This window comes from Monocercomonoides exilis (assembly GCF_001643675.1).
Source record: "Monocercomonoides exilis strain PA203 chromosome Unknown scaffold15-1837935, whole genome shotgun sequence".
Classification (NCBI taxonomy): domain Eukaryota; phylum Preaxostyla; order Oxymonadida; family Polymastigidae; genus Monocercomonoides; species Monocercomonoides exilis.
The window spans coordinates 444,138-461,176 of NW_027150560.1; the positions used below are offsets into that span (position 1 = coordinate 444,138).

Below are 17,039 nucleotides of genomic sequence, written 5' to 3' on the forward strand. Positions count from 1 at the left end.
GTTTGATAAAATTCAATAAAAATAATTGGAAATTTTTTTGATTAAATCTTCCTTTATGTGAAATGGGATTATTTGAAATGGTGAAATTTTTAAATTACTATTTTTTCTTACGTTTTTGTGGTTTTTCATCATCTCCAAACAGTTCGTTTTCTTGTTGTTGCCTCTCCTGCACTTTCTTCATTGTCTTTTTAATGTTTTGTGCAACATCTGAAATTGGAGCACTCAAATTGGTAAGGTCGATGCGTGAGTTATCTTTGTTCCTTGATTCTGAAAATGACTCTTCCTGAAATATCAAAAATGGAAATTTCAAATAAAATAAATAAAAATAAAATAAAATATTAATATGAAGTTAAAATATAATAAATAATGAATGGATTGCACGATAAAATACAAATTTTGATGCAAAAAAAGAGAAAAAAAAAATTTTTTTCATAATAACAAAAAATCACAATTTTTATTTTCAAACCTTTGGTGGAGTGAAAAGCGCCTTTCTTTTAGCTGCTTTTTCTTCTGCTTTCGTTTTTTGTCTGTAGAAAAATATACCATTAGTTATATTTGAAATAAGTTAGATAAATGAAAAAATAAAATAAAAATAACATAAAAAATTATAATCAAACTTTTCTTTGAGTGTTTGTTCTTGAATGCTTCGCTTTTGTTGTGCTGTTAAGAAATACTCTCCTGTTCTCATTTGGATATCTTCCTAAAATACATGAAAAAAAGTATTGGTGGTTTGTAATGATAATGTTAATAATAATAATAATATAAACAAATTTTGAATCAAATAGATTTATTATTTAATTTCATATTAATTGTCTTTAATATTAAACAAACCTTTCTTTCCGTCTGCGGCGGCGGGAAAGGCGTGTATTCCTTTTCGCTCTTTTTTCCTTTCTTTTTGCTTTTCTTTGCCTGACTCGCTTCTCCTCCTGCTGCAGCTGAGCCAACTCCTCCGCCAAGCGAAGGCAGCAAAGCAGACGAAATCACAGCTGCTTCCTGCAGCCTCTTCTTTTTGTCCTCGTCCATCTCTCTCTCTCCTCTGCCCTCGCTCTCTGAAGCCCCCTGCTTGCGCTCTGCTCCCTCGTCTTCTCCTTCACCAGCATTTCGCGGTGCTTTCTTTTTCGGCCTCAGATTTTTGAATTGCGGAAGAAAACGCTCCCAATCTTCCGTTGCAAGCTTTGGATCTTTCATCAGTTCTCTCTTAATCATCAGTGTTTTGATGTTGTAAATGGGATGCACATTCTTCATGCAGTCCTCAACTATTTTCCTCACTTGCTTTATTCCCCTATAAGACCCAAGCGAGCATACAGTGTTTCCTTGAATAAGCACATAGCATTCTGTCAAAAGTTCAATGGCTTTCAACGTTGAACCATCTGGGCCAATGAGACGCTGACGCCGACGGATAAAACGCTCTTTATTCGAAACAAAACTAGATATCTTTATGATGTCGCAAACAACATCATCTTGAAGAACACGCACAGCCTACAAAAATATATATTTCATAATGAATGAAGTTTTTCAAACACATTCTAAAAAGCAAACTTGTTCAAACGGAACTGAACGCGAAAGCAATTTTATTAAATCTCTTGCTTTTAAAATGATGTATGGATCCGATGTCTTTCTTGTTGTTTTCACTGTCATACTTCCTATTGAACAATGATGAGATTGTTGCAAAACAAAATGAAAAATGAAATAATTATATTACTATATGAGAACCTTCTACACAATCTAATACGCAATCAATTCCATATTGCTTTAATGCTTTTCCAACTTGTCCCCAAACCTAAATTGTCATTTGTTTCAAAAAATTGAATAAAATAACGAATAGTAAACTTGTCGAAGATATTGTTCGCGATATCGTGGGAACAATGTTGCAAATGAACTTTCTTCCGCGAAAGTTCCTCCTTTGTTATCTTCTGGCTTCCAAGGTTCAATTTTCCAATGATCAACTGTTTCGTCATCCCAAGGTTTTTCCTTCCTAAATTTTCCTTTCTTTTCCTTTCTTGGTGGTTCGACAAACCCTTTGCTGTCTATTTTAAGTCCAGCTTCGGACATATTAAAAGAAAATAAGTGAAATGTTTTTTCTGCTTCACCCTTAACATGATTAAAAAAATAAAAAGATCAAAACACAGCATTTACATCTTGTAATCGATAAATATCAACGCTATTAATGATCACATTAACATCTAACATTGAGCTCTTATGAAATTTTGGAATTTGGCCCGAATAAGAGATCCAATCTTTGAGAAAATGACTTTTCATCTTATAAAACTATTAGTTGAATGATCATTTCTTTTCCCTTCGTTTTCTAATAGAAGAACTTTTTCTTGAGGGCGACTGATGTTCATCTTTTTGAGCTAGCCTTTGCCTTTCCAGCCTTTCTTCCCGTTTTTTCGCAGCCACATCAACTTCATGAATGCGTTGTTCAAGTAATTGTCTACTTTTCTTTTCGACTGAATATTTTCAAAGAATAAAAATTTCATTAAAGCATCAAAGAAAATTGTATAAATGAGCACACTTGTCTGCCTTTCTTGTTCAATGCTAGCTTTGTACATTGCTTTGAGCCTGTTTGAAACATCTTTGACTGCTTTTGTTCGTTCTGCTTCACTTTCTTCTCTGATATCAGCCTATTTATTTGCAGGGAAAATATTTGACAAAATAATGAATAAATGCAACATTGATGTTATATAACGGTTATTCATGCAAATTTATTTGCGATTAAAAAAATTAACAAACAATTATCTGCTGCATTTGTTGCTGATGTTGCTGCTTTTCTTCTCTCAAAGAACTTTTATGTTGTTCGATCAGCTGCTCCCTCTGCCTGACAAGAGAGGCGCGGGCATCTTCGCTCAACATTGACAGCACCATTGATTGCTTTGCGTGGTTGTGCTGCACAAGCCGTTTATATTTTGCTGCTTCTTTTTTAAATTCTGTTGAAAAAAAAGAAATCAAAAATGGAAAAACAATGATGAACAAATATGAAGCAGATAAAAAAAATTGCAAAAGCAGACCATAAAGCATCTTTTCGCTTTTATGTTTGTACTTTAATATTTCATCGTTGCATCGTTGTTCATATCTGGAAATGCATGTGTAATAGTTGTCATATTTTGGATAAGCGAAGAAGAAAAAGATATTATTATGAAGAATTTTGTTAAATAATTTCTTCAAAAAAACAACAAACCCCGCTTTCAGTTGCTCAATCACCACTTCGTGCTGTGCATTTGCCTCGTCCATTTCCTTTTTAAACGCCTCGACCGATCGATGCGCATCTTCGTGAATCTTCTTCTGTGCTTCTAGTTGCTTTTCTTCAAGTTCTTTTTCTACAGCAATTCTTGTTGAATCGGCTATTTCTGCTGCTTGACGCTTCATTTCCAGAGAATGTTCTTCAGTCTTTTCAGAAAAAGATATTTTATTTGTTGAAATTAATTAATAAATTAATAATTAAAAGTAAAGTCGAAATGAAGAGTGTTAAAAAATTTAAAGTTTTAAAAAAACAAACCATTTTTGATATTTTCTGTTTGAGTGAGTCGATTTCAATCAAAAACTTCTCATTTGAATGTCGCATCTCCATCAGATCAATTTCAAGCTGCTTCTTCTCCGCCTGCTGCGAAGGTGTCAGGGAATTTCTTCTCGTTCGCTCCATCCATGATTCTGTTGCTTTTTTCTGTTCCTCTTCAATCTTTTGTTTTCTCTTCTCTTCGTCAATTTGCTGTTTCAGATGCTCCACTTCAAACAAGCTTTTCTCCAATTGTGATTGCTTTTGCCGCAATTCCAGTTTGTGTTGCTCGGAAAGCTCATTTTGTTGTTTCTGATTTATCATTATAAATGCAAAAGGATAAAAAATCATTGTTATAAACAATTAAATAATAATAAATTTTTAAAATAAGAATTTTCAAAAGAAAAATCTGTGCTTCAAGAAATGACTTTGCATCATAAAGTTCTTGAAGCAGCTTCTAATTGAAATTTTTTATGTTTATAATAAACATACTATCAATTCTGCTTGAGCCTTTCGAGATGTTTCTTCAAGTTCGTTGTGGTGAGCAATCTTCACTGAAAGCAGTTCATCTTCCAGTTGCTTGATTCTGATTTTACTGTCATCTGCTCTTTTCTTCAAGCGGGCATTGTCCTCGCGAAGAGATGTTATTCGTCTTTCCAGCTGAGCTTTCTCGTTCCTTTCCTTTGAAAGCTGTATGAAAGACTCTTCGTTTTTCTTCCTTAATTCTTCTTCTCGCTGGTGCTCGTTCATCTCTTCCACTTCTTCCCGAATTTTTGCTTCTAATTCTAACCGCCTATCTTCTTCTTCGTCTTCCTGCTTTTTTCGCTCTTCTTTCAGTTCGTCCAACTCTCTAAGAGCTTCATTCAAGTTGTGGCGCAGTTTTTCGCTTTCTTTCTTCTCGTCATCGAGCATTTTCTTGTATTTTTCAATGTCAGATAATAGCAAATTAGATTTTTTTATTGAGTGTTTCTTTGGAGAAAAAGATGAATCCGACTTTTTTGTGCGACGTGAGGAAGTTGTGTGCTTTTCTGACAACTGAAGAGAAGATACTGATGCTGGTGTTCCGGTAGAAGATTCATTAATTTCTGATGATTTGTCTATTTGGGGTGTCAATTCTTTTGAATTGGTTGTGAGCAATGATGGAGAATTAGACTTTTCAGATTTTTCTGAAGTGATATGCGAAGAAGGAGATGGAGTGATGGAAGAGATTGTAAAAGAAGAGGCTGAGACTGGAGTTGAATATGATTGTTGTGCAGTTGATGGTGTTTGTGGTGAAAGTGCAATTTGTCGTTCTGGTGAAGAGAAAGAACTTTGATGTGGAAATGGTGATGTGCCTGAGAAAATGAATGAATTTAGAAGGGAATGAGGAGGTGGGGGAGGTGGAGGTGGGAGAAGCTTAACGGTAGGTGTGATGTGTTCCAGTAAATGTTGTGGAGTGTTTGACTGAGATGTGAAAAAAGAAAATGGAGGGGAAGTTTTTGTTCTTAATGAAGGTTCAGTCGATGGTGTGGCAGAAAAAATAGGTGTCGAATCAAAATGAAGTGAATGAAGTGTAGGTTGTGTAAGTGTCAAATCAAGGTGAGAAGATAGAGAAGGAGAATGAGGTGTAATTGAAGGAGTTTCCATTGGTGATATTATTTGTTGTGATGCTAACTCGGAGCTGTGAAGAATTCGTTGTGATTGCTTTTTTTCTGGAGTTTTTTGTAAATTTTTCCTTTCTTCTTTTTCTTTTGGAGAGTTATCATCGCTTCTTTTTGGTGATATTTTTTCTTTCTTAATTTGTTCAAATGTTTTTTTATAAGCGCCAGAATGATCCTTAAAGCTGACGTCTGTTTCATCAACATGAGATTCATCTAAAAGTAATGTATCGTCAATAGTTGATTCTGGATCTATCTGACTTTCAGATATATCACTCAATGATGTGTTGAATACTTTCATCTTTTGAAGAGGAGCCATCGTTGTTGTAATTGGAAACTTTCCTATTCCGAATTGAGAAAATGACAAATTTCCAAATGTGTTGTATGTAGGCTTTGTCAAAATCGCGGACATAGGAAACAACAAATTTTTCTTTTCAGAATTTGAAATGAATAGAAATTTATTATAAGTATCATGATCGTTAAACAAATTGATTTTTTAAAATTCTTTTCCAAGAACACTTCTTTGACAAATAACAAATTCGCATAGTGAGCTTATTAAATATTATTTTTTACGTTACAGAACGATTGTGCACTTTTATGAATTATTGAACATTTTAGAATTGTGTTTTTATTGAAATCAATTTCTGACTTGTTAAAGTGTTTCGTGAATAACACTTTGGACATCAATTTTCTTTTAATAATGACAAAAGAATTTGACGTTCGACGAAGCGATAAGCTTTTTGAATCTTCTTATTTTACGTCTCAATCTCAACACTTGGCTTCGAGCTCTATTTCTGATATTTCTTCGTCAATTTTTAATTTCTCTAAAAGGACCGATTCTACAAAACCGTTTTTCATATGCTCGAGTGAATCTACTTTTCCTCATGAACCTCGTCACGAAAAATTGCAATTACAGCCAATTTGTCAAAAGCAAAGCAATTCGACATTCCAAAATGTACATTCTTATATTGACTCTACTTCTTCCATTTCAACAATTCAAGGAAAAATGCAGACAAATCAACCTTTGGAAAAATCACAACCTTTGAAAGGTACAGAAAAATATGGATTTGATGAAGTATCTTATCAAACTTACAAACAAAAATCACGTTCATATGCAAGCGAGATCGTTGAGAATGTTTGTGGCTCGAAAAATAGCGGGTGTCAACAGGCGACTTCTTTTTCAAGATTTCAAGACTCTGCTCCAGTTCTTCTTGAGAAATATTCAAAAAACGAGGAAATGTCATACGCTGAAGCTATAAGCGGGATGGCTGCTCAATCAGGAAAAGAACAAGACATTGCCGAAAGCAGAGCCACGATCATCAAAATGGAGTGGGAAAATGCGATGAGGAATACAAACGCCAGGGCAGAGGAAAGAAGGGAGCTTCTGTACAACCTGGCACAAGCTAAAGAAGACGCTGGAGAAGAAATAAACTGGCTCACTAAAGATGAGCATATGAAGAAAAGAGAAGAGAAAGAGAGGCAGAAAGTTGTGAGTTCGCAGCTGCAGGAGGCAAAAGAGTTCTTCCAGATGTTTGGCGTTTGGCTGGAGAATGTGTGGCTAACTGAAGAAGAGCAAGCGATTTGGAAGAGAGAAGAGGAAGCAGCAAGGGCAAAGGCTGAAGACAAAGAGAGAAAACTGGAGGAGATGGGAGAAGAGAGGCTGACTGTTGAAGAGTTGTGGGCGATGCTGAACGATGCGCAGGAAAGGGGTATTAGCGAGAGCAGAAGGAAAGAACTTATCGATTTGATCAGGAAAAACGAGAAATTACAAGAAAGAGAAGAAAAGAAGAAGGACACATCCCTCAAAAAAAGGTATGAAAAGCATGCAGTTAAGCGATATCGCTGCAACAAGCTGTCTGCCGTTACGTTATTTGCAGACGAGCTGGTTGAGGAAAGCGGCGAGTCTGTTGAGGCAGCTAACGAAGCGCAGAATTGTTCCTATGAATTTCAAAAGAGAGACAAAACAGAAAAGGCAACTTTTACTTCAAGCTGGTCAGGAGATAACAGGATTATTGAGGAATTGGATTACTCTTTGGAAGATGAGAACATGAAGAAAGAATTCACAACTGCTCAATTGACAAGCGAAAATGATGAAGAAGATGGAAAAGAAAAGGATTATTTTCTTTCTACGTTTAATGACAATTTGTCAGAGAAGCTGGTTACAGTATCTTCACACAAATCATTCATCAATAATCATTCAGCATTGTCTCAGCAGCTTCTTCTGCCTTCTTCTTCTTCTTCTTCTTCTTCAATTGATTCACCTCCTTTTCAATTTGCGATGGAAGCTCACAATTCTGCAAAAGAACATTATCATTCGCTCACTTCACTTCTTTGTCTTCCTTCTGTTCAATCAACAAATTCAGCTCACACAAAATTCTGTCCTTCTCATTCATATCCTGAGCAGAATATCCTCTCACTTTCTTCTCAGCAGTCTTCTTTGCCTTTTCTCCTCACCAGCTTCTCTTCCGAGGCACAACAAATGGTTCACTTTGAGCCATGTGCATTGCTTTTGGCACAACATCCCCTCGTTTTTGATGAAGACGCCTTTGAGTCTTCTGCCGTTTCAGTGCTCCCACAGTTTTCGCTCTCTTCTCTGCCATTTGCAGGCACACTCAATTTCAATGAAGAAGTTGTTGAACTTTGTGAAATTCCGCTCCCTCCTGAGAATGTCTTCATTCACCCTTCTGTCTCTTCTCTTCCGCTCGCTCGGCAGGTCAGCCGCCGCTTCTCCAGAGTTGTCTGTACACATCCGTTTGCTCCTTATGTAGTCTTTGGGGGAAGCAAATATCATCGCAGAAAGTGTCAGTGTGTTGTGCAGAAGAAGCTGAAAAGATTGCGAAAGGGAAGAATTATATTTTGGAATATACAGTTTCACATACCAAAAAATCCGCATCTCTTTGGATGGTTTATGTGATGAATCTGAATAATTAAAAAGAAATTTTTGAAGGGGTTTCATATTTTCTTTTAAACGTAAAAATCATTGGATTACGCATTAAAACTGGTAAACGTTATTTTCTGACACTATTTTTTGTTGAATTTTTATAATTGTTTTTTAACGTCACCTTTTGGACTATTAGATGAAAAGAAAATAATGGCAAGAATGGTCATGAAGCCTTTGAGCACCATTTTACGAATTTTTTGTTAAGAATGAACTATTTTTTGTATTCACAATGGAGAAGACCATTTTGACAAAACTCAAACAAAAGAATGATTTCTTTCGGAATAAGTCATATTGTATTCTGAGAAAAAGATGAATATGTTTTTTTGAATGAATAGTCAATTGGTTTTCCATATGAAAGTTACAAGTGATGAGACAACAATGAAAACGATAAATTTTGCCTTTCTATTGTGGATAGGAATTTTGTAAAGAGGGAATAGTGTTGTTTGAAAGTGATCTTAATCAATAGAAGGAAGAAAAAGCTATCCAATTGATTCGTTTCGATGAAGATTAACAGATAGGATAAGAAAAAATAAAATATAATATAATTTAATATGGAGATTCAAAAAATGAGTGAAGACAGAAAGTATTTTCTCATGAACTTTTTTGTCAGATCAAACTTTGGTTTTGAGAAAAAGATTAATTATCTTAATCATTTCAATCTTGCCAAGTCTTTATCAATAAATTCATCAAAAACGACTCATGTCCTTTTCAAAGTTTTTCTTTTATTAAATCAAATATCCTATCATGAAAATGTACACGTAAATATTCACGCTCAACAATGCAAATAACTTTAATTTTTCGCAGGAAATAATTTTCAGTTAAAATTTTTCCTAATTTTTTGTTGAAACGTATTATTTGGTATAACATCAAGTGATATGTGCAATTCCTCTTTTTTGCTTGTTTGTCAGAATGTTCTGATAATAACATTTCATTTGCATTGTTTTCTTTAACTTCCACTTTTCTTCTCTAAAAATATTGAAAAAAAATTATTCGATAAATTTCCATTTTTTTAATTGTCAGCTGAAATGTTGATGCTTCATTCATAAACAGTTGTTCAACAAATTATTTAACTTTTATATGAACGTTTTGAAAAACGAATGCACAGTCCCATTCTTAATGTTTTCATTATTGGTTGACAGAAAATATCGATACTGATGCTGAAAGCCAGTATCAATAAAAAATCTTATGAAAATGGTTTCGAAATGAATGATGAAATGAATGTGGAAGAAGAAATTAATTATCTAAAAAGAGGTTTTTTGTTAATAAGAATAATTTTTAAAATCTGGCGATATGAACAATCATATATTTTTTATTTTGTTTTATTTTGTTTTTAACTTTTTTATACAGAAATCAGGGAAAAAGAAGTTGGAGAAATTGAACCGCAGATGAGAAAACTTTATCACTTGCTAAAATTATTGAAGTCTGGATTGTATGGGCTGTTTAATGATTTGCAAGATGCAAAGATGATTGAAAAATTGATTGATAATTGCGGAAATTTTCAAAGTCCTCGTGAAGTTTTAACAGCTCGCGTCCTTGGGGGAATATCTCGAATTTTATGCCTTTCTTATGATTTTGATGAAGAAGAATATGAAATGGATATGGGAAATCTTTCTGAGCCAGCGAAAAGACTGGCAAAATCAATTCCACTATTTTCTGGTGAGGAGAGATATAAAACTATTGATGATGAACTTGTTGCTTTAGGCGAATGTGATGACGAAGATATTTGTTTGAATACAATTGCTTATTATAGATATCTTAGTATCGATAACGGTATTGAATTCTTTTTGAAACAGAAACCCATTTCTTATTTTTATTTATCTTCTCAGGATGTACTCCAGTTATTGGAGAGTACTCATGCGCTTTGATTGGGAAATGGTTATATAGTCTTTTGTCTCACAGCATTCACTCTGTTATTATTGAAACATTGAAAACGGTGAAAAAGCTGTCATCACTGAAAGTTTATTTGAAATTAGGCAAGACAGTCAAAACGAATAACGTTTTAACTCTTGATTCGTTTATTCCAAATCCAAATGCATCCAATACCAAACAAGCATCTGTTGGATCATCCAAGTTCAATTCTTCTGATTGGGTTCCACCTGTGTACTCACATGGTGCGATATGCTCAGTCGCATTAAAGGCATTTCATTGTTTATGCAGGCTTTCAGCAAAACATGTTTCTGCATTTGCTCATATATTAACTTGCCAGGACAGAATTGTGGAAAAGGTGTTTTTTTATTTATTTGGAAGCTGGACCGAAGAAGAATGGAAGGCTATTTTCCCTGGAAGCAGATTTTTAGAGGAAAGTTGCTGTGATATTTATTCTTCAGGTGGAGCTAATTTCCAACATATGATTGATGGACAATATTGCGAAGAGCTTAGTGTGCGAAAAATGATTTCAAAGTTTCAGATGTGCGCAATTATGTTCATCAGATGTTGGTTTGTGAGGCAGAGTTATGAAGCAGTCAACAGATGCATGAAAAGAGATGTTATGAGAAGAATAGCTTCATTGTTGTGCTACTCTGATAGCGATAAGATGAAACTGGAGGCAGCGAAGGCACTTTTGAATGGATGGGCCTGTTTATCATCGAATGCGCATATGCGGAAGCTAACTGTTAAGAAAAGAATAGTGTTTCTTGAATATTCTGAATGCCTTTCTCATCCTTTACGCAAAGAGTTAATTGCAAAATTGGCTGAAGCATGCGAAGAAGAAGGCGTTATTGACATGTTGAATGCACATTTGACACCAAATTTATCAGCAGATGTGGTCAAAGCGAAGAAGGATGAACGAATAAAAAGAAGGCTGAACGCAAAATGTGATCCAAGCATTTGTCCGGTTTGCGCCATGTTTGTAGATGCAGATATCAATTATAATGAAATTGGAAGAGAAGATGAGAAAGAGAGAGAAAAGAAAGTTATATATCTAAAGACGCAATTTCAGGATCTTTTGGATTCAAAAGTCAAAGGAAAAGAATATTTTGAACTACTTAATAAATGCATAAATGCAGGAGATATGTCTTCGAATGAGTATTCGCAGCTTGAATATCAATATGATTGGGTGTCTTCGTTCATTGATGATAAAACAAATGATCAATGCTGTGAAGATTCGGAGAGTGAAGAAGATGATGGATATGAGACGAAATATTATATTTTCTGAATTTTGTTCCTCCTCACCCATATGCACATGCATTTTTGAATCTCTAAAGTTGTTCAAAAAATTTTCAATACTTTTATTGCATTATTATGTTGGACTTTTTATGCAATGAAAACAGAAAAAGAATGGAACAAATCGTGATTTTATTCAAAAAAGCAAATTTTTTTCCTCATATCAATAATTATTATTTCAAACATTTTATTTTTCTAACGAAACACAACGTTTATCAAAAATATTATGAAAGAGCTGCTCGCCGTTGAATTGATAACATCTCACTAAAAATGCATTCAGAAATAACAGTTTTTTATGATAATGTTGTAAGAGAAACATCACGAAAGAAATTTGAAATCACATTTCTTCAAAGAGAAACAGATGAAAAAATCTCTTTGTATTTTATGTGTTTCTTTTTTGAATTCACAGAAAATATCACGACCGTATGGATAAGTTATCAGAGTACTGAGAGGGATAAGAGTGATAGCATCAATTAAGTCGAAAGCGAATTTTTGGAAAATGTCAGGTTTAGTTTTCATTTGATGATTGTTGAGCAATGTACACAATTTATTTCTACTTGATTCATTAGAATTTTTTTAAAGGATCATCTTATTTAAGCTCATTTTTCTTTTTGATTCATAAAAATTTAAAAATAGAAAAAAATTAAAAAGTCCTGGCAAATTTTGTTTTGCAGTCTAAATCGGATATAATCACATCGGTTTTTGCACAACTTTTTGTGATTATATCCGATTGTGATAATATCCGATGCTGTTTAACACAGAAAAAAAATAAAAAATAAAAAATAAAAAATAAATTTTTGGTAAATTTTTTTGTTTTTGGAAATTCTACACAAATACACTTTTTTCACTTGCTTGAACAATTTTGATCATTAATACACATAATTTTGACGTATATAAATATAATTTTGACAAATCAAAAAATTGAGATTTCTGATCAAAAAATCGGATTTTCAATGAAAAATTCACACATAATGAAAAAAAAATGTGATAATATATTTTCAGCCCTGTGATTATATGCGATGGAAAATGAATGAAAAAAGAAAAAAATTGACTGTACATCGAAAAAAGTGAATATAAACGAATGTGATTGAATTCGATGTAATTATGAAGGGATTAGACTGTATTCTAATTGTGTGATTATTTTTGAAATCATATTTTTTCTTTCAAAAATTTCGGTTCGAAAATTTCACTTGAAAATCAACAATAGAACGCTGAAAAGTGAACAGGTATATTCAAGACATCTTTATTTTTATTTCAAATAATGCATTTGTTATTAAACTAGTCATCATGAATTGTGCATTTGAAAACAAATTTTTTTCCAAAAATCAACAAGTTTTGAAAAATATTCACCCAGAAAAAAGTTATGCTTTCAATAATCATCACCACATTCTTTCTTTTTTCACCTTTTCTTTTCCATTTTCACTATTTTTAAAAAAATTTGATTCATCGTGACCTTTATCTTCATCTGGGTGATTGTTAAAAAAATTATAACTGATTTTGGAGTTTTGATAAATGAGTGTATTTCATCTATGGAAAGAAGTTTCAGGGAATAAGGCTTCATTATGAGTTTCGAAAAAAAAATTAAAAAAAAAAACATTATAAAAGGCTAAAGGTTTTCAAGTTAACTTTCATTTAAACATTAAGGTGTTTGTTGTGTGCTTTATAAATCATTTGGGGCAAAATATTTTGCTTCAGGAATTTTCATTGAAAAATTATGATCTTTTCATTGACTTTTTGTGAACAAGAAACATTATTATAATGTGTCCTTTTTTTGACATTCGTGAAATAATACAAAGCTTTATGTTTTGATTTCAATAATGCCTGTTTACGGATGTGAAAATCTTATTTATTTTGAAATCTGAGTGACATTTATGAAGTTGCCAGAGAAACAAGATTTTTCCACTTTGCGCTAAAAAAGCTTGAAAGTCAATGTTTTCCCCCAAACATTAATCAAAAGTGAATAATTTTGCAATGAAAAAACCTAAAGCTCGATATCATTCCCCATATTTTTATCTGAATATTCTTTTTGAAATACAATGATTTCAGCTTCAATCACACATTTGTTGTTTGTTTTCAAAACATTTAATATATGCTTTTTTTCTTCAAAAACAATTCTTCTTCTTAAATTTTCTTTTTTTTCAGTGATTCCTTATATTTTCATCTCATATTTTTCATTTCATTCATCCCATTCATCATCAAACATTTCTTTTGTAATTTCTTTTCCGAAAAAGTCGAAACAATGTGTATGCGAAGGAACTTTGATTTGAGAAGAGTTACATAGCATCATATACACTTTCACTGTAGCATTAAAGAAAAAAATACCATTGATAAAGGCTTATCTGATGACTGATGTTGTGAATGCTGTGTGAAGGGCTTGTGGCAACACATCTGCAACAGCTGTTCTTTTTGAAGATAAGGAGGTGGATGATGGGGAGCTGATATTGTTTGAAAGCTCCGACTTCAACACTGCAAATACGCCTCTGTCCAGCGGCTGAGATATGTGTGTAGTGTGTGGAACGAAGGTGACGACGTCAATTTCGGCTTTTTTGATCAATCTCCATATTGTTGGATCTGCATGTGATGAGTGTGAGTCAAGGAGAAGAAGGCAACGATGAGATTCAATACGTGTTCGCTTTATTCTATCAATGACAGCCTGCAGTTGGACTGTAAAAACGTATTTTTTTCCATGACGTTTTGTCCATCCAGCCGTTTGTATTTGGCCAAATATCTAGCGAATGTGTTAACAGTGTTGTCAGTTCTTTCGGAAGATTTGCGCTCGGCCACAGCACGACAGACGGAAGCGAGAAGCCATCAGCAGCGATTCCAGCAACGAGAGTGGTATTCGGCATCCGATCGGCAGTCTTTTTGAACGCAGCTTGTTCATCTGCAGGATGAACAACAACGCCACGTGTTGAAGTTGGAATTCGAAGCGAAGATCCATCTATATTGAAGATTAATTCCTCTGGATATTTATTTTCATTGAGTAATACTTGTAATTCCGTAAACCACGGCTTAAGGACTTTCTGGCAAGATGCTGCAAGTCTGTAAATATCAACTTTCTTTGGAATCGATGACTTCAATTCAGGATGACACTTTTTGAAGGTGCAAACTGTCTTCGAAGTCACTGTCTTTTTCTTTTATATCTTCCTCATCGTTGATAAAAACTTCCATCTTAAATACAAATTAATATATACAATTCAAATATCATTTACAAACCAGATCGCGCGCTTTTCGTAATGTGAAGCTTGTCCCAGATCGGGATTCAATTGTAACAACTTCCAAGTATTGCCTTTCTTTTTCGCCGCTGATAATTGGTGTGCGCCCAACTTTTGCAATCGGCCTGCCATTTTTTATTGCTTTTACTGCGTGCTCCAAAGATTTTTTTGCTTATTCCACAGTATTTTTCTCCATCGACCAGCCTGACAACATTATCATACACAATGTGTGCAATTCTTTCCAATCTTGTCTCATATTTCCTGCGATGCAATGTTGACACTGCTTCCTTCAGCCTCTTTTCCCCAGCTTCTCCTTTTTGTTTCACAGAAATTTTTATTTCTGTTATATGTCTATGATCATTGAAATATATTTTAATTTATTGATTCTCATTTAAGAATTTTTTTATTTATATTTAAATTTTTGAATGAAGAGGAAAGTTTTATAAACCTTAATGTAGCACAATTTTTCATGAAAGCTCAATGGAAGGACTTGAACCCCTCCATTTACCCCCATGAGAAATTGGATTTCTTTCAAAATTCAAATATTGGAAAACTTCACATTTGAATAGGGTTATAATATTATCTCGACCTTTTTTTTAATAAATCATTAACTTTTCCCACAATTTCATATTTTTAAAGATTTTTAAGTATATATATGAATTCAATAGATAAAAATAAATACATTTTGAAACAAACCCAATTTCGCATGGGGGGGGAGATGGGGGGGTTTAGCCCCTTCATTGAACTTCTGTGTGGAATTGGAGGGTTGCATGGGGCATAAAACCTTCAGTTTGTTTAAAATGTTATTTTTCGATTATTTTTTCATTTCATTTCAATTAAAAAAATAAAAAATTATTATGATCTTAAAAATATTATTAAAAAAATGAAAATATAAACAGAAATAGAATTAAAAGAAGGTCAGAAAAAATTACAGAGAGTAATGTCTTCGCGCAAGTACAGGAATTATCACAGTCGGCTGGAGCGAATGGCTCACATCGTTGTTGATGGAGTTGTTCGTATAACTGATGCTATCAATTCTAAGGAATTTAGTCGCACTGGAATAAAAAATGCAGTTAGAGCGCTGAGAAAAGGTAGGCTGGTTGGAAAAATTGGCAGACCTACAGCAGTGGTGGGCGAAAAGGAACAAAGAGTAATGGACATTATTCACATTGAAGTAAAGTCTGGAACATGTTTAACTTTGAAAAAAACAAGAGAATGGGTTTGTTTAATTTTTATTTATATGTTTTAATCATTTGTTTTTCAGATAGAAAATGTTATAAACGACTACGATGACGAAGACGCACCATTTTCCGAAGTTTCAATGTCTGCAACTTTCGGCTTTGTCAAGCTTCATCCTGAGCTGATGACTGGAACACCGAAGAATCTGGACATTAACAGACTGGCTGTTTCGTGCAGAAGTGTTTTAAAACCCTGGTACAAAACACTTGACGAGCTGCACGAAAAATACCATTACAACCCAGCTTTAATAATAAACATTGACGAATCTTTAACGCGCGTTCCCACAGACTCAAAACGGCTTGTAGTGCATACAGCAGATACAAAAGCAGGTTTCACGAAAGAAACACCGAGGATGATCAATTCCACATTCGTAGCAGCTGTTGCAGCGGACGGATATGCCTTTCCTTCTGTCATTTTGTGGCCAAGCGTCAACCTGCCAGATGAGCTGAAATGCCTGTTATCTCCAACGCTTGAGATATGGGTAAATGGAAGCGGCTGGATGGATAACGAGTGCTTTAAAATGTATGCTCTCACCGTTCTTCCACCTTCTATCATCGAAAGAAGAAAGCGCATGTCACTTGAAAACGAACACATTCTTCTCCTTCTTGATTCGCATGCATCTCGTGCAGATCCATCGATCTGGCGAGAATTCCAAAAACAACAAGTCGACGTTTTAACCTTCGTGCCACACAGCACACACATCTGTCAATCACTGGACAGAGAAGTGTTTGCTGTATTCAAATCTGAACTGACAAACAGATTTGAGGCTCCCTCTTCTTCTTCATCTTCCTCCAAACGAGCTGCAAATTCCGACGTTCTGCCTCAAGCCATCCACACTGCGTTATCTTTTTATGAAATACAGATAGCTTTCGTCTACAGTGGTATTCTTCACAATTCTTCTGGGTCAGTTCTTTTGAAACTGCCTGAATCTTCGATTTACCCTCTTCCATCCCGAAGAAATAGATTCAACTTTTATGGAAAAGTGATAACAGACGAAAATCTTTTAGAGAAATGTGAAAATCATTTGAAAATGAATATTGAAAGGAAAAATGAAATGGATGAAAAGGAGAAAGATGAAGTGAAGACTGTTGTGGATGAAAAGAAAAAAATAAAAAGAAAATATCTTCACGTTAAAAACGATGATTCTGACGATGAAAAGAAAGATAATGCATTAAATCGAGCTGAAGGAAAAAGGAAAGTTATCAGAAGAATTAATTCTGATTTTGTTTTCTTTTAATCATGTTATTTTTTGAACTTTTAACACTTCATTTTTTTGGGTCAGAATAAAGAAAAAGGGTCAAGATAAAATAATAACCCTATATACCAAAAATATATTTTGAAATATCATTTGT

The 17,039-nt window shown here is 33.9% G+C and overlaps 6 protein-coding genes across 6 annotated transcripts; 3 read left to right on the top strand and 3 right to left on the bottom strand.

Moving 5' to 3' along the window:
* Nucleotides 1-25: 25 nt before the first annotated feature.
* MONOS_4165 (putative 90S preribosome) lies at nucleotides 26-2,086 on the bottom strand. The gene is made up of 7 exons (XM_067874214.1): nucleotides 1,831-2,086; nucleotides 1,714-1,780; nucleotides 1,540-1,643; nucleotides 832-1,479; nucleotides 618-700; nucleotides 467-527; nucleotides 26-283 (listed from the first exon to the last, which is right to left on the bottom strand). Exons 1-7 carry the CDS (start codon nucleotides 2,050-2,052, stop codon nucleotides 98-100), a joined length of 1,371 nt encoding a protein of 456 aa, XP_067729893.1. The 5' UTR covers nucleotides 2,053-2,086; the 3' UTR covers nucleotides 26-97.
* Nucleotides 2,087-2,283: 197 nt separating this feature from the next.
* Nucleotides 2,284-5,593, bottom strand: MONOS_4166 (uncharacterized protein; the record flags this gene model as incomplete). Its single annotated transcript, XM_067874215.1, has 7 exons — nucleotides 3,986-5,593; nucleotides 3,497-3,805; nucleotides 3,179-3,387; nucleotides 3,009-3,073; nucleotides 2,734-2,927; nucleotides 2,516-2,624; nucleotides 2,284-2,450 (listed from the first exon to the last, which is right to left on the bottom strand). The coding sequence occupies exons 1-7, from the start codon at nucleotides 5,540-5,542 to the stop codon at nucleotides 2,284-2,286; spliced, it is 2,610 nt and encodes an 869-aa protein (XP_067729894.1). The 5' UTR covers nucleotides 5,543-5,593.
* Nucleotides 5,594-5,599: 6 nt separating this feature from the next.
* MONOS_4167 (uncharacterized protein) lies at nucleotides 5,600-8,255 on the top strand. The gene has a single exon (XM_067874216.1). It carries the CDS (start codon nucleotides 5,831-5,833, stop codon nucleotides 8,042-8,044), a length of 2,214 nt encoding a protein of 737 aa, XP_067729895.1. The 5' UTR covers nucleotides 5,600-5,830; the 3' UTR covers nucleotides 8,045-8,255.
* A 932-nt stretch (nucleotides 8,256-9,187) lies between these two features.
* On the top strand, nucleotides 9,188-11,480 carry MONOS_4168 (uncharacterized protein). Its single transcript, XM_067874217.1, has 3 exons — nucleotides 9,188-9,322; nucleotides 9,419-9,841; nucleotides 9,898-11,480. Exons 1-3 carry the CDS (start codon nucleotides 9,226-9,228, stop codon nucleotides 11,223-11,225), a joined length of 1,848 nt encoding a protein of 615 aa, XP_067729896.1. The 5' UTR covers nucleotides 9,188-9,225; the 3' UTR covers nucleotides 11,226-11,480.
* A 2,395-nt stretch (nucleotides 11,481-13,875) lies between these two features.
* MONOS_4169 (uncharacterized protein) lies at nucleotides 13,876-15,220 on the bottom strand (the record flags this gene model as incomplete). Its single annotated transcript, XM_067874218.1, has 5 exons — nucleotides 13,876-14,195; nucleotides 14,344-14,404; nucleotides 14,450-14,573; nucleotides 14,671-14,799; nucleotides 15,141-15,220. 5 exons carry the CDS (start codon nucleotides 15,218-15,220, stop codon nucleotides 13,876-13,878), a joined length of 714 nt encoding a protein of 237 aa, XP_067729897.1.
* A 168-nt stretch (nucleotides 15,221-15,388) lies between these two features.
* On the top strand, nucleotides 15,389-16,924 carry MONOS_4170 (uncharacterized protein; the record flags this gene model as incomplete). The annotated part of the gene is made up of 2 exons (XM_067874220.1): nucleotides 15,389-15,667; nucleotides 15,713-16,924. 2 exons carry the CDS (start codon nucleotides 15,389-15,391, stop codon nucleotides 16,922-16,924), a joined length of 1,491 nt encoding a protein of 496 aa, XP_067729898.1.
* Between the last annotated feature and the right edge of the window lie 115 nt (nucleotides 16,925-17,039).

What these genes read in the sequence shown, in the direction of transcription:
- MONOS_4165 (XM_067874214.1), bottom strand. Translation starts at nt 2,052, where the DNA reads ATGTCCGAAGCTGGACTTAAAATAGACAGCAAAGGGTTTGTCGAACCA. An exon ending in GCGAACAATATCTTCGACAA is followed by an intron (nt 1,781 to 1,830) that starts GTTTACTATTCG and finishes ATGACAATTTAG; the next exon opens with GTTTGGGGACAAGTTGGAAA. An exon ending in GTTCAGTTCCGTTTGAACAA is followed by an intron (nt 1,480 to 1,539) that starts GTTTGCTTTTTA and finishes ATATTTTTGTAG; the next exon opens with GCTGTGCGTGTTCTTCAAGA.
- MONOS_4167 (XM_067874216.1), top strand. Translation starts at nt 5,831, where the DNA reads ATGACAAAAGAATTTGACGTTCGACGAAGCGATAAGCTTTTTGAATCT.
- MONOS_4168 (XM_067874217.1), top strand. Translation starts at nt 9,226, where the DNA reads ATGCTGAAAGCCAGTATCAATAAAAAATCTTATGAAAATGGTTTCGAA. An exon ending in AATTAATTATCTAAAAAGAG is followed by an intron (nt 9,323 to 9,418) that starts GTTTTTTGTTAA and finishes TTTTTTATACAG; the next exon opens with AAATCAGGGAAAAAGAAGTT. An exon ending in ATATCTTAGTATCGATAACG is followed by an intron (nt 9,842 to 9,897) that starts GTATTGAATTCT and finishes TTATCTTCTCAG; the next exon opens with GATGTACTCCAGTTATTGGA.